This window comes from Saccopteryx bilineata, chromosome 4 (assembly GCF_036850765.1).
Source record: "Saccopteryx bilineata isolate mSacBil1 chromosome 4, mSacBil1_pri_phased_curated, whole genome shotgun sequence".
Classification (NCBI taxonomy): domain Eukaryota; kingdom Metazoa; phylum Chordata; class Mammalia; order Chiroptera; family Emballonuridae; genus Saccopteryx; species Saccopteryx bilineata.
In genome coordinates this window covers 166,649,722-166,663,341 of record NC_089493.1, presented here as the reverse complement: position 1 = coordinate 166,663,341, position 13,620 = coordinate 166,649,722, and the positions used below count along the sequence as shown (strand labels likewise).

The window sequence follows — 13,620 nt, the reverse complement described above, 5'->3', positions numbered from 1 at the left end:
ACTGTGTCTAGTTTTGGATATCCTAGGCAAAGTTGAGTGCATGTGGTGTGTGAAAGTAAAAATAGAAAGATTAATCAGAACTGCATCCTGAGTGGTGAGATTTCTAGACACTTTCAAAAAAATACTCTCCAATTGTAGGACACAAGGTATATGCCTGGTTCCTTTTCTAACTCTCTCTCACACATAGATATTGCAGAATTCTAATCTAGAGAATATGGAAAACTCAGATAAAAACATATACTGATATTTGAGGATTTTCCAAGGTAATAGCCCCTTCCTAGCATGGTTGCATTATAGAGAGAAGTCCTGCCATCAATAGGCCTTATATACTCACAAAGAGTTGAATGTCAGCACTATAATATTTCATCATTTAAAAAAATTTTAAAGACTTTTTTCATTTTAGAGAGGAGACAGAGAGAGAGGGAAAGAGAAGGGGCAAGGAGCAGGAAGAATCAACTCCCATATGTGCCTTGACCAGGCAAACCCAGGGTTTCGAACTGGTGACCTCAGCATTCCAGGTCAACACTTTATTCACTGCACCACCACAGGTCAGGCTCATCATTCTTAAATAACAGAAGAGAGCCAAGGACCATGGGATATTTGAGGAAATGCCTACAATGTGACATAAAAAGGCCAAAACCACCATACACACAAAAAATGAACAGTAGGAAACAGATATAATTGAGAAAACACTTTAAAATGTCTGATTAATATCCCCAGAGTAGTAAAATCTAATGAGCTATTTTTTTTGGGTATTTACTTTGTGCTATTGTTTAGTGCCACATATGTGTTTACCCATTTTATCTTAACAGTAACTGTATGCAATATGTATTCTTATTGTAAAAAAAGAATAGATTAGTGTTTAAGTTCCACTATTAGTTATATAATCTTGGGAAAGTTCTAACACCCCAGTATTATACTTTTTAAAATAAGTATAATAGTAATTTTTACTGTATAATGCATTTTTACAGAGTGCATTTAAAAATAAATTAATTATAGATGAGAGAAGATATTACATTTACAAATCTATAACAAGATGCTATGGAAAATAGCCAGAGAACCAAAGAGAGCTTTTACAAATAAATATTTTTAAATCCAGAAGAAAAATGTACAAGGATTGGATGACAAAATAATTGTCTGTAAAGTAGAGTAAGAGACAAAGAGAAAAGAGAAGAGAAAAAAGTTAGAGTATCAGAGATTCAATCCAAAATATCCAATATTCAACTACTGAGATTCTCATTAAAGTGAGAGTGTAGAAAATTCAAGGAAAAAATTAAGAAAATATAACAAGAAAATTTCTCAGAATGGAGTGATTGTCTCCAATGTTTTTCAACCAGTGTGCCGCGGCACACTAGTGTGACGTGAGACATGTCAGTGTGAGTATAAATACATTTAGAAACTATATTCTTTTTTTTTTTTTTTGTATTTTTCTGAAGCTGGAAATGGGGAGAGACAGTCAGACAGACTCCCGCATGCGCCCGACCGGGATCCACCCGGCACGCCCACCAGGGACGATGCTCTGCCCCTCCGGGGCGTCGCTCTGCCGCGACCAGAGCCACTCTAGCACCTGGGGCAGAGGCCAAGGAGCCATCCCCAGAGCCCGGGCCATCCTTGCTCCAATGGAGCCTTGGCTGCAGGAGGGGAAGAGAGAGACAGAGAGGAAGGGGGGGGGGTTGAGAAGCAAATGGGCGCTTCTCCTATGTGCCCTGGCCGGGAATCGAACCCGGGTCCCCCCCATGCCAGGCCGACGCTCTACCGCTGAGCCAACTGGCCAGGGCGAAACTATATTCTTAACTATATGTGTAATATGTACTATTAGAGTGTCATTTTGTAGGTGGTGTGCCCCAGGATTTTGTAAATGTAAAAAAATGTGCCACAGCTCAAAGAAGGTTGAAAATCACTGCTTTAGCAAGGTATACTCATGTGATCACATACATAAATAAATAGCTGACATGAAGGTATTTTCAGAATATGTGACAATTTTCCAATGTATTCACACACATAAAAAAAACATTAGAAGAGAAAAGAATCAGAATGGAATCATTCTTCTGAACAGCAACTCTATATGAAATCAGTAGAAAGAGCACTGCTTTCAAAATCTGAGGGAGCCATAGGTGGATATCTCAGCTGGTTGGAGCTTCCTCCAGAAGTGCAGAGGTTGCCAGTTTGATCCATGGTCAAGGTACAAATTGATATTCCTGTCTGTCTCTCTTATAATTTTCTTCTTTCACTAAAACCAATACATTTTAAAACATCTTTTTAAATCTGAGGAAAAATTATTTTCAACATAGAATTTTATACCCAGTTAAACTATCAACTGGAAAGAAAATAATGTTACCTTCACAAGACAAGGTCTCAAAAAATTTACATCTTCTGCATCTATTTTTATGAAGCTATTGACAGATATGTCAGCTAAATAAAGAAGTAAGATAAGAAAAAAGAACATACTGAATTTTGTAAAAGGGAACCAATACAGGAATGTATTAAAGAAAGAAAAGTCCTAGGGTGACTGCTTATAGAGCAACCAGTGTAAATGAAACAGATATAAAGGAATCTAGGTGAAAGATCTTAAGAATATAAATATAATTGATAGATATATGGCACATTTGAATATAAATTAATTGATATATAGCATATTTAAATATTTAAGGAAGCTTAATATTTAAATGAGAAATAATGTAAAATTAATAGCAGTAAATAGAAAATGATGCAAGTAAAACAATTATCAGCTCTAGGAAAAATATAATTATACTACATTAACATGTATTTTGAAATAATCTTAGCTATCTTGACAAAAACTATGAGTTTAACTTTAAAAACCCTATGACAACTCTACTGAAAGAACAGGAGAAAGGAAATGTGCACTGTTTGTATGTGTGTTTGTTAGTTGAAAAGTAAAAAAGTTAAATCCTTTTTAATCATAGGAAAAGGTGATTAAAAGTATAAGACTGAATGTCCAGATAGAGCAATATAAAGATATTACTTATATTGAGATCATTTCTAAAGAAACCACTCATAGAAGGAATCTGGAGCTTTTTGAATTTATAGTTTTTCTTTATAACTTTAGTTAATTTGATTTTTAACTTTGATAAATAAATTTGCAAAATAAAATGAAAAGCATCTTTCCAACAGTCCACCAATATTCTCACACTTAAAATTTCAAAATGATTGCATTTATAATCATTTTCATGCAGATTATTACATTTTGTTTGAATTATAAGACATGTTCTGTTTCACATGTTAGCAAAAGTGACCATTAAAAGATATTGCATGGGCCCTGGCCGGTTGGCTCAGTGGTAGAGCATCGGCCTAGCGTGTGGAGGACCCGGGTTCGATTCCCGGCCAGGGCACACAGGAGAAGCGCCCATTTGCTTCTCCACCCCTCCGCCGCGCCTTCCTCTCTGTCTCTCTCTTCCCCTCCTGCAGCCAAGGCTCCATTGGAGCAAGGATGGCCCGGGCGCTGGGGATGGCTCTGTGGCCGCTGCCTCAGGCGCTAGAGTGGATCTGGTCGCAACATGGCGACGCCCAGGATGGGCAGAGCACCCCCCCCTGGTGGGCAGAGCGTCGCCCCTGGTGGGCGTGCCGGGTGGATCCCGGTCGGGCGCATGCGGGAGTCTGTCTGACTGTCTCTCCCTGTTTCCAGCTTCAGAAAAATGCAAAAAAAAAAAAAAAAAAAAATTGCATGAATAGTGTATGCAAAGAAAATGAAGTAATATCAACAAGAATATTATTGGAGTCCAATACCATTCACAAAATGTTTTATTTTTATCATGAGCAGAATACAGAAATATTTTTAAATGCTATAGTTTAAACTACATGACATGAATTTCTAACATGATTATCGTATTTCCCCATGTATAAGACAGTCCCATGTATAAGACGCACCTTAATTCTGCGGTCCGAAATTTGATTAAAAAAAAGTATTACATAAAGTTATTGAACTTAAGTTTTATTCATCATAAAATTCATGCAGCTCTTCATCACTGTCAAAACTCCCTATCATTAGCTTGTCCTTATCTTGATGACGAATCACTGTCCTCATATATTGCCTCGCCGTCAGTTCCATCTATGGTATTTGAAATGTCACACTTCTTAAAAAATCTACAACCACTGTATAAGACGCACCCAACTTTTAGACTCCAAATTTTTTGAAAAAGGATGCGTCTTATACATGGGGAAACACGGTAAGTAGAACGTTAGAATAATGTCAGAAGTGCAGGCATGTCTTTTTACACGGAGGAAGTACAATAGAAGGGTGGATAGAATAGTGAGATGCAGTCTCTGAGATACTATAATATACTAGACAGTAATCAAAACCTTAGTTTTCTAGAATGAGAAATAATAATAACTAAATGTCCTTGTACATTTGCAAAGAATCTAACCTTTTAACTATTATTTAGAAATGGACTAATTAAAGCCAACTGTTGATTAATGCACAATAATGAAATAATGTAAAAACATATCTAGCACTTTAAAATTAGGCTGAAGTTGCATAATAATTTAACGCAAACTTTTAAAACTAAATGAATATTGACGTGATTGTATAACAATTAAAGTAACATAAAATATTTTAAAATTTTTACTAAAAATTAAATCCTGAGCTGTTTCCAAAGGTGGGTTTTTTATCACTATTCCCCTCAGGGCCCTGATCCTGAATATTGGGGAGAATTGGCTTCAAAAACTTGAACTCGCTTGTCCCTGAGCCTCCCATCAGACACACCTCATACTGGTAGCTCTGGGACAGGGTCCCCGTGCCACTGACATCCACCAGGTGGCCCGGAAAGTGGCCCTCAGGCACCGAGCAGCCACCCACCCAGGCGGCCCTGCTCCGCCTGCACAGCCGCCCCGCGACGAACGCCAGCACCGAGAACAGGAAGAGCGACGACACCGACGCCAACGCGATGACCAGGTAGACGGTGAGCGGGTCGGCCTGGGCCGCGTCGGCCGCCGCTTCGGGCAGCGGCAGGTAGGGCTGCGAGAAGCCGTCCACCAGCAGCACGTGCAGCGTGACGCTGGCCGAGCGCGGCGGCTCGCCGTTGTCCTTGACCAGCAGCAGCAGCCGGTGCTTGGCCGCGTCGCGCTCGCTCAGCAGCCGGGCCGTGCGCACCTCGCCGTTGTGCGCCCACACGCCGAACAGCCCGGGCTCCGTGGCCTTGAGCAGCTGGTACGACAGCCAGGCGTTCTGGCCCGAGTCGCCGTCCACCGCCACCACCTTGCTCACCAGGTAGCCGGGCTCGGCCGCCCGGGGCACCAGCTCGGTGCAGGGCGCCGAGCCGTTCTGCGGCGGGTACAGCACGAAGGGCGCGTTGTCGTTGGCGTCCAGCACCTGCACGCGCACCAGCGCCTGGCTGCTCAGCGCCGGGGCCCCGCGGTCTGTGGCGCCCACGAGGAACTCGAACGCCTGCAGCGCCTCGAAATCCAGCGCCCTCAGGGCGAACAGGTGTCCGTTGTCCGCGTTGATGGACACCAGCGAGGCCAGGGGCAGGCTGGGGTCCTGGGGCGGCAGCAATGAGTAGGTGACCTGGGCGTTGGAGCCCGCGTCTTTGTCAGTGGCGCTGACGCTGCCGATGTGCAGGGCGGGGCTGTTGTTCTCGCGGATGAAGAGTGTGTAGGAGGTTTGGGTGAAGATTGGGGCATTGTCATTTATGTCTGAGACCAGCACGTTTATGTTGTATTCAGTTTTCAGCCTGGGGGTTCCCATGTCTGTGACAACGATGGTGATGTTGTACTCTGCTTGACTTTCTCTGTCCAGAGCTCCTTCTGTCATTAGAAGGTAATAATTCTCCACAGAGGGTCTCAGAAGGAATGGCAGATTTTCTTGAATGTAACAAACTATTTTTCCATTTTCTCCAGAGTCTCTGTCTTTAATCCTAAAAACAGCCAGTGTGGTCTGAGGAGAGTTCTCAGGAACATGATTAGAAAGTGATGACATGATCAGTTCAGGGGGATTGTCATTGGTGTCTAACACCTCAACCAAAACTATACATTTTGCAGAAAGACCCCCACCGTCGATTGCCTGTATATTTATTTTATAAGACTTTACTAGCTCATAATCAAGCAACATTCTAAGAATTATTTCCCCTGAAAAAGAATTTATTTGAAAGGTTGTTCGAATATCTTCAGAAGCATCAAAAAATGAATAGGATATGTCTGCATAGACTCCAGAGTCTACATCTGCTGCAGAGACTTTAGTAATAATAGAACCTACTGGGCTGTTCTCTGGAGCCTGGGTCTGGTAGATAGCCTGTGAAAACCGTGGGGCATTGTCATTGACATCCAGGATTACAACACGTATAGTGGAGGTCCCAGACCTAGGTGGAGACCCACCATCAAGTGCTGTGAGTGTTAAACTTAGCTCTTGCTGCTTCTCTCTATCCAGTGCCTTTTCTAACACTAGCTCTGGATATAGCATGCCTTCATCACTGTCACCAATTTTAACACGGAAAAAAGAATTTGGGTTGATGGTATAGTTCTGGATACCATTAAGTCCTTCATCTGAATCTTGTGCTCTTTCTAGTTGAAATGTTGTCCCTTCAGCTGTATTTTCTGGTATTTTAAAGACTGTTTCTTTGTCCTGAAACACTGGTGAATGATCATTTACATCCCTGACCCTCAGCTCAGCCCGGTAAATCTGAAAGGGGTTATCCATTAAAATTTGGAAATACAACATACAGGGCTCTGTGAAGCCACACAGTTTCTCCCGGTCTAGTTTCTCATTTGTGAGCAAATCCCCAGTATGAGAATCCAGGAGCAAGTGTTGTTTGTTATCATCAAAGACCACCCGGGCTCCCCTTGCAACCAGCTCCTGGTCCCCTAGCCCCAGATCCTTTGCCAGATTGACCACAAACAATCCTCTCTCTGTTTCCTCTGTCACCGAATATTGTCCAAACCCAGATTCTGCCAAAGATACTCTCCAAAACAGAAAGAGAAACAGGACTTGCCTTTGTCTTGGGCAGCGCAAGCCTCCTGCCTCCATAGCTTCTTCTGAACACACGTTTAGTTGATACTGGTCACAATCACAGCTCCCAGCACAAAGAAACAGCAATTGCAAACCCTAGAGCTATGCAATGTAGTAGCAGGAGTCTGGGGTTTTGTTTTCTTCCCCAAAATCTTGAGCAGCTATGGCTTTTCTTTCAGCCTGTCTGCTACGTTCTTCCTTTTTCTGTTAGTGACTTCTGCAGCATTCTCAATTCAATTCTTTATTTCATCTTTTTAGCCTGCAGCGCCACCGCCTGGCATCCAACAGACTCAAATGGCTGTAGTTAATTTGTGCATGGTATATATTTATATTTATAAATATCTTCCTTAGTGGCTCATTTTAAAGTTTCATTTCTCTTTTGTAAAGTATAATGTATAGACTTGTTCACGTTGTTGAGATTTTTCACTGCTTCATGGAGAAAATAAAAAATTTAACAGTTGTAAAAAGAATGTTCTAGCACTTAAATATGTGCACCTCATTGTGTTATATTTTGTTCTGTACTAGGATTTTCACTCCTGAAACCACTTCCCTGCAATGTCAAAAACGAAAAGGAAAATTGTAGTAACATCTGAGACCACTGAAATTATAGGTTTTCCTTCTCCAGAAACATTGGAGATAGGAATATCAAGAATCGATCAAAGGAACTTGTTTCACATCTTCTTAAACAAATTCCTCAAAGCCTAATTACATTGCCTAAATAGAGTCATCACTGTATAATCCAGAAGTAACTGTTTCAGTTTTCTCTCCTCTGTGCTCCCATAAGAGCTTTTATAACTGCCCTGTAAATATTATTGCTTTCTGTTTCATGTCAATCTGTCCCTACTTAAGGGTGGAAACTATGTCTTTGTCATCTTTGGTTGGCAAATCAGACACTAAATGCTTGCTGTATTCAGGCATACATAAATAAACCTTTGAGTGAAATAAAAACAAATTTCAGTACTTTTAAATCCTTATTGTTTAAAAATTGTATTCTTTCACTTATTATTTGCCATTTCTGTTCCCTTTTATAACTGTCTTTGTTTTTCTTACATTACCTTTAGATTTACTTGCAGAATTAAAGAAGGGCAGACATTTATTTTAGGACACGCCCTCAGGCCCTGGCCAGTTGGCTCAGTGGTAGAGCATCATTCCGTCATGTGGAAGTCCCAGGTTCAATTTCTGGTCAGGGCACACAGAAGAAGTGACCATCTGCTTCTCCAACCTTCACCCTCCTCCTTCTCTCTTTCTCTCTCTCTTTCCCTCCTGCAGCTATGGATTGAATGTTTTGAGCAAGTTGGCCCTGGGTGCTGAGGATGGCTCCATGGCCTCACCTCAGGCATTAAAATAGCTCGATTGAGGTTGTGAAACAACAGAGCAGTGGCCACAGATGGCAGAGCATCACTCTGTAGGGGGCTTGCCAGGTGGATCCCAGTCAGTAGGTCAGTCGGGGAACATGCAGGAGTCTGTCTCCCTGCCTCCCTGACTGTCACTTAATAAAAATAAATAAATAAGGTCTCCCTTAATTAAACTATAGTGGTATCTAATTTCTCTTCATCCAAAAAGGGAGAATAGACCACACTAATATCTATCTTAACACCACTGAAAGTAAGAACAGCATTATAACATCTCAAATAGAATTTTATTCAAAGGCCTAATATCTAGCTCTATTTTTCTAACAATAAGTAAGAGATACAGAATAAGTTCAAGTATATTATACAGAAGAAGGGCTAGATACTGCCCAAAAAACCCCACAAAACACTCTAATGGTTGACTATAAAAGCTACACTATATAAACCTCTGCCTGATGATTTCTACAGTTTTTTTGCCCCTCAACTAAATGGGACTGTACTGTTGGCCATTAAAAACTTAATATGGATTTCTGATTTTTTTCTTATAGAATTGAAGGTAAAAAATCACTTAATATTTCTATATGGTGCTGTAAAATGCCCGAAACGTGCTCCCCCCCTCCAAACATAAACACATTTGTTATCTTTTAATGCTGTTTCTTCTTATTTTCAGATAAAGCTGATTAGATATTTATTCATCATATCATAACAGATATATTACATGTTAAATGAGCAGCTATCAGTTCAAGGAAAATAAATCTCTTTTAAAAAGTAACATAGTTAAGAAAATTGCTATAAAAACCAAGGATGACAAACCAACAACAAATACCAGTTTTAAAATGAAAATAGAAGTATCAGAAAATAAATATACAGATCACAAGAACAGATTATTTTAATAATTGAAGTTGTAGAATAAGGAGAACTAAAATGAAAAATGTAAATAGAAAGTCAATAATGACACTTATAGGATGGAAAAATTTAATGATATGTATTTTTAAGGTAAAGGCTATTTCATTAATTGGAAGTCCATTGAGAAATAATTCACTGTTCTAAAGTATGAGGACGAGAAAACTTCTGAACTTCAGCATAACATTGGGAATTGAGGGTAAATTAAATAAAGAAAATTAAAGTATCTATTGATGGTGGGCACAAACAATTTAGTTAGTTGACAAAATATATTGTCTTTATTAAATAAGTTCCTATCAATAGTTAAATTCTAAAGTTATTCTAGAAGGAGAGATTTTTTTCCCCCATTTTACTCCCCATGCTCTAGTATGTGAGATTAGGAATAATTGGTTTTAAAACTTTAACTCACTGGTCCCTGAAACGGTAGTGTGTAGTCAGACACACTACAATATCCCCAGTTTGCCAAGAATAATAAAAGAATAATAAAAGGTTAAATGTTTAAAACTTAAAAAAATTATTGGATGTTGAATCCAAAGCTATTCCTAAAGTTCTCATTTTCTTCCACATTTCTACCAGTGTCACGGACGGGAAGATTGGGGATAATTGGCTTCATAAATTTAAACTCCTCTGTCCCAGTACCTCCCATCAGACACACCTCATACTGGTAGCTCTGAGACAGGGTCCCCGTGCCACTGACGTCCACCAGGTGGCCCGGAAGGTGGCCCTCGGGCACCGAGCAGCCACCCACCCAGGCGGCCCTGCTCCGCCTGCACAGCCGCCCCGCGATGAACGCCAGCACCGAGAACAGGAAGAGCGACGACATCGACGCCAACGCGATGACCAGGTAGACGGTGAGCGGGTCGGCCTGGGCCGCGTCGGCCGCCGCTTCGGGCAGCGGCAGGTAGGGCTGCGAGAAGCCGTCCACCAGCAGCACGTGCAGCGTGACGCTGGCCGAGCGCGGCGGCTCGCCGTTGTCCTTGACCAGCAGCAGCAGCCGGTGCTTGGCCGCGTCGCGCTCGCTCAGCAGCCGGGCCGTGCGCACCTCGCCGTTGTGCGCCCACACGCCGAACAGCCCGGGCTCCGTGGCCTTGAGCAGCTGGTACGACAGCCAGGCGTTCTGGCCCGAGTCGCCGTCCACCGCCACCACCTTGCTCACCAGGTAGCCGGGCTCGGCCGCCCGGGGCACCAGCTCGGTGCAGGGCGCCGAGCCGTTCTGCGGCGGGTACAGCACGAAGGGCGCGTTGTCGTTGGCGTCCAGCACCTGCACGCGCACCAGCGCCTGGCTGCTCAGCGCCGGGGCCCCGCGGTCTGTGGCGCCCACGAGGAACTCGAACGCCTGCAGCGCCTCGAAATCCAGCGCCCTCAGGGCGAACAGGTGTCCGTTGTCCGCGTTGATGGACACCAGCGAGGCCAGGGGCAGGCTGGGGTCCTGGGGCGGCAGCAGCGAGTAGGTGACCTGGGCGTTGGCGCCCGCGTCTGTGTCAGTGGCGCTGACGCTGCCGATGTGCAGGGTGGGGCTGTTGTTCTCGCGGATGAAGAGCGTGTAGGAGGTTTGGGTGAAGGCGGGGGCGTTGTCGTTGACGTCTGAGACCAGCACGGTTATGTTGAGCTGGGTTTTCAGTCTGGGGGTCCCCATATCGGTGACTGTGATTGTGATGTTGTACTCGGCTCTTTCTTCTCTGTCTAGTGCGCTCTTCGTCACCAAGGTGTAAAAATTTTTGACTGAAGGTTTTAGAAGGAAAGGAAGGTAATCCTGGATAGATGAAATAGTCTTCCCATTGTTCCCAGAGTCAGGATCTGAAACACTGAAAACAGCAACTACAGTCTCAGGCGAGTTCTCTGGGATGGGGCTGGTCAGTGCAGAAATGGTCACTTCTGGGGCATTATCATTGACATCCACCACTTGCAGGAGAAGAGTGCATTTTCCTGAAAGACCTCCCCCATCAGTGGCCTTGATGTCCACTTCATAAGACCGAAGTGTTTCAAAATCTAATTCTTTTCTCAGTCGAATTTCTCCTGTCATAGGATTTACCTCCAAAGTTTTGGTAATATCTTCTGAGGGCCGAAAGAGTGAGTATACTATATTTCCATTGACTCCGCTGTCTAAATCGCTGGCAGAGACAGTGACAACCAGGGAGCCTGCATTGCTGTTCTCAGGAATATGCACCTTGTAAAGAGGTTGCCTAAACTCTGGGGAATTGTCATTGTTGTCCACTACTTCAATGCGCACCTGAGCAGTCCCATAACGTGGAGGAGAGCCACCATCCAGCGCCGTCAGGGTTAATGCGATTTCTGGCTCCTCCTCCCGATCCAGCTCTTTGTCCAACACCAGCTCTGGGTATTTTCTGCCATCGCTGCGGTTGTAGGTTAGAACTTGAAAATGGGGGTTGGGGCTGATTTTATAGTTCTGAACATTGTTGCTTCCTACGTCCAAGTCCAGAGCATTACTCAGAGGGAATGACATTCCTAGAGGAGTATTTTCTGGTATTTTTAGAATCATTACTCTCTCGCTGAACATGGGAGAATGGTCATTTATGTCTTCCACCCTTAGTTCAGCCTGAAATATCTCTAAGGGATTGTCCATTAGCACTTGGAAATGTAGTACACAAGGCTCAGTGGAACCGCATAACTCCTCACGGTCCAGTTTCTCATTTATGAGCAAATCCCCAGTCTGAACCTTGAGCTGCAAATGCTCTTTGTGCCCCTGAGAAATGATCCGGGCCCCGCGGGTGGACATTTCTGTCAACCCCAATCCCAGGTCTTTTCCTAGATTTGCCACAAAGAACCCTCTCTCTGTTTCTTCCACTACTGAATAGGGCCCTAAATCGGCTCCCACCCCAGGCATGCTCAGCAAAACAAAGAAAACAAAGACTTGCCTTTGTCTTTGATTGTGCATCCATCCGATCTCCATTGCTCCTTCCTGAAAATTTGGTTCACAGGAGCTTCCAGTATGTATGCTCAAGATCCTAGCAGCCTGGTCCTGCAGTCCAGAATGGCAAAACTATGCAGAAAATGGGTTTTTAAGGTGGTTTCACACTTCCTTTTGCTCTGTGTGGGAAAGCTATTCTTAAGCTTCCAGGCAGCCTGAAACTGTTTGGCAGAATACGAGAGCTGTGTAGGCAATTCCATTTTCCATCATTTGACCTGCAGCACCACCATGCGTTCTTACTGAGTCTCACATGTTCTGTTTTAACATTGGGTACAAAATTCTATTACTGTATGTAGAATAAATTGCGCAAATAGTGTTCTGTATTATCAAACGCTGAATTCTATTTTCATGCAGTTTCTGTATGTTCAGATAGAACTTTGTGTTGTTGTACAGGAGAACTATAGAAAGCAAACCCAATTATGTTACTGTTTAAAGCTGTTGAGGGATTTGATGAAATAATTTAATTAACATTTAAGCTGAAAATATACATTTAGGAGCAGAACTTTTTCAAAGTAACCTTGAGCCAGCTTCACAAGTACCTGTTTTTCACGGTACATATTATAGAATTACAAATGACTAAACACTGCAAAACTGCAATCAGTGGTAGTTCTAAAGAGAGTGTTTAACCAATGCCCTATCTGAGGTAGATTACTTCTCCTCTGTGCAATGCCTAAGTGTGGAAACTGTGAGGTTTTGCAATTTAAAATTTATTTCCCGAATTAAAAGTTCTGAAGCTCATGCCTTGCCAAAATTTTGAATTCTCTTTTTTAATTATCATGGCTTAAATGATTTTTTTTAAAAAAGAACTTTAATGAAATATAATTCACATACAATTTACAGTGTATAATTTAGTTGCTTTTAGAATATTCAGAGTAATAGATCTATCACCACAGTCAATTTTAGGTCATTTTCATTACCTCAACACCCCCATAGTCTCTAGCTATCACCCTCTTATCCCCCCAGCCCTCCTCCTCACATCCTATCAAATACTAATTAATTTTCTGACTTCTCTATCCTAGACTGTCATACAAATGGAATAAAACAATATGTGGACTTTTGTGACTGTCTTCGTTCCCTTTCCATGTTTTCAAGGTTCATCCAAGTTGTAGCATGTGTCAGTATATCATTTGTTTCTGTGGTAGGATGAGTCCACTGTATAGATATATCACATTTTGATTATCCATTCCACTGTTGGTAGACATTTGAATTGTTTCTGCTTTTTGACAATTATGAATAATGCTGCCATAAAAATTCATATATAAGTGTTTGTGTGGACATATATTTTCATTTTTCTAGGAGTAGAATTGTTAGATCATATAATATCTTTAATGTTTAATTGAGTAACTGCCAAATTGTTTTTCAAAGCAGCTGCACCATTTCATATTCCCACCTGCAGTGTATCAGTACTTTGATTTTTTCACATCCTCCCAACATTTACTATTCTGACATTTTTATTCCAACCACCCTAGTGGGTGTGAAGT

The 13,620-nt window shown here is 42.3% G+C and overlaps 2 protein-coding genes across 2 annotated transcripts; both read right to left on the bottom strand.

Annotated features, from left to right (window-relative positions):
• Nucleotides 1-3,741: 3,741 nt before the first annotated feature.
• LOC136333515 (protocadherin beta-10-like) lies at nucleotides 3,742-7,195 on the bottom strand. Its single transcript, XM_066272746.1, has 2 exons — nucleotides 4,126-7,195; nucleotides 3,742-3,885 (listed from the first exon to the last, which is right to left on the bottom strand). The coding sequence occupies exon 1, from the start codon at nucleotides 6,974-6,976 to the stop codon at nucleotides 4,583-4,585; it is 2,394 nt and encodes a 797-aa protein (XP_066128843.1). The 5' UTR covers nucleotides 6,977-7,195; the 3' UTR covers nucleotides 3,742-3,885; nucleotides 4,126-4,582.
• A 2,032-nt stretch (nucleotides 7,196-9,227) lies between these two features.
• On the bottom strand, nucleotides 9,228-12,315 carry PCDHB16 (protocadherin beta 16). The gene has a single exon (XM_066272745.1). The coding sequence runs from the start codon at nucleotides 12,119-12,121 to the stop codon at nucleotides 9,725-9,727; it is 2,397 nt and encodes a 798-aa protein (XP_066128842.1). The 5' UTR covers nucleotides 12,122-12,315; the 3' UTR covers nucleotides 9,228-9,724.
• Nucleotides 12,316-13,620: the final 1,305 nt, after the last annotated feature.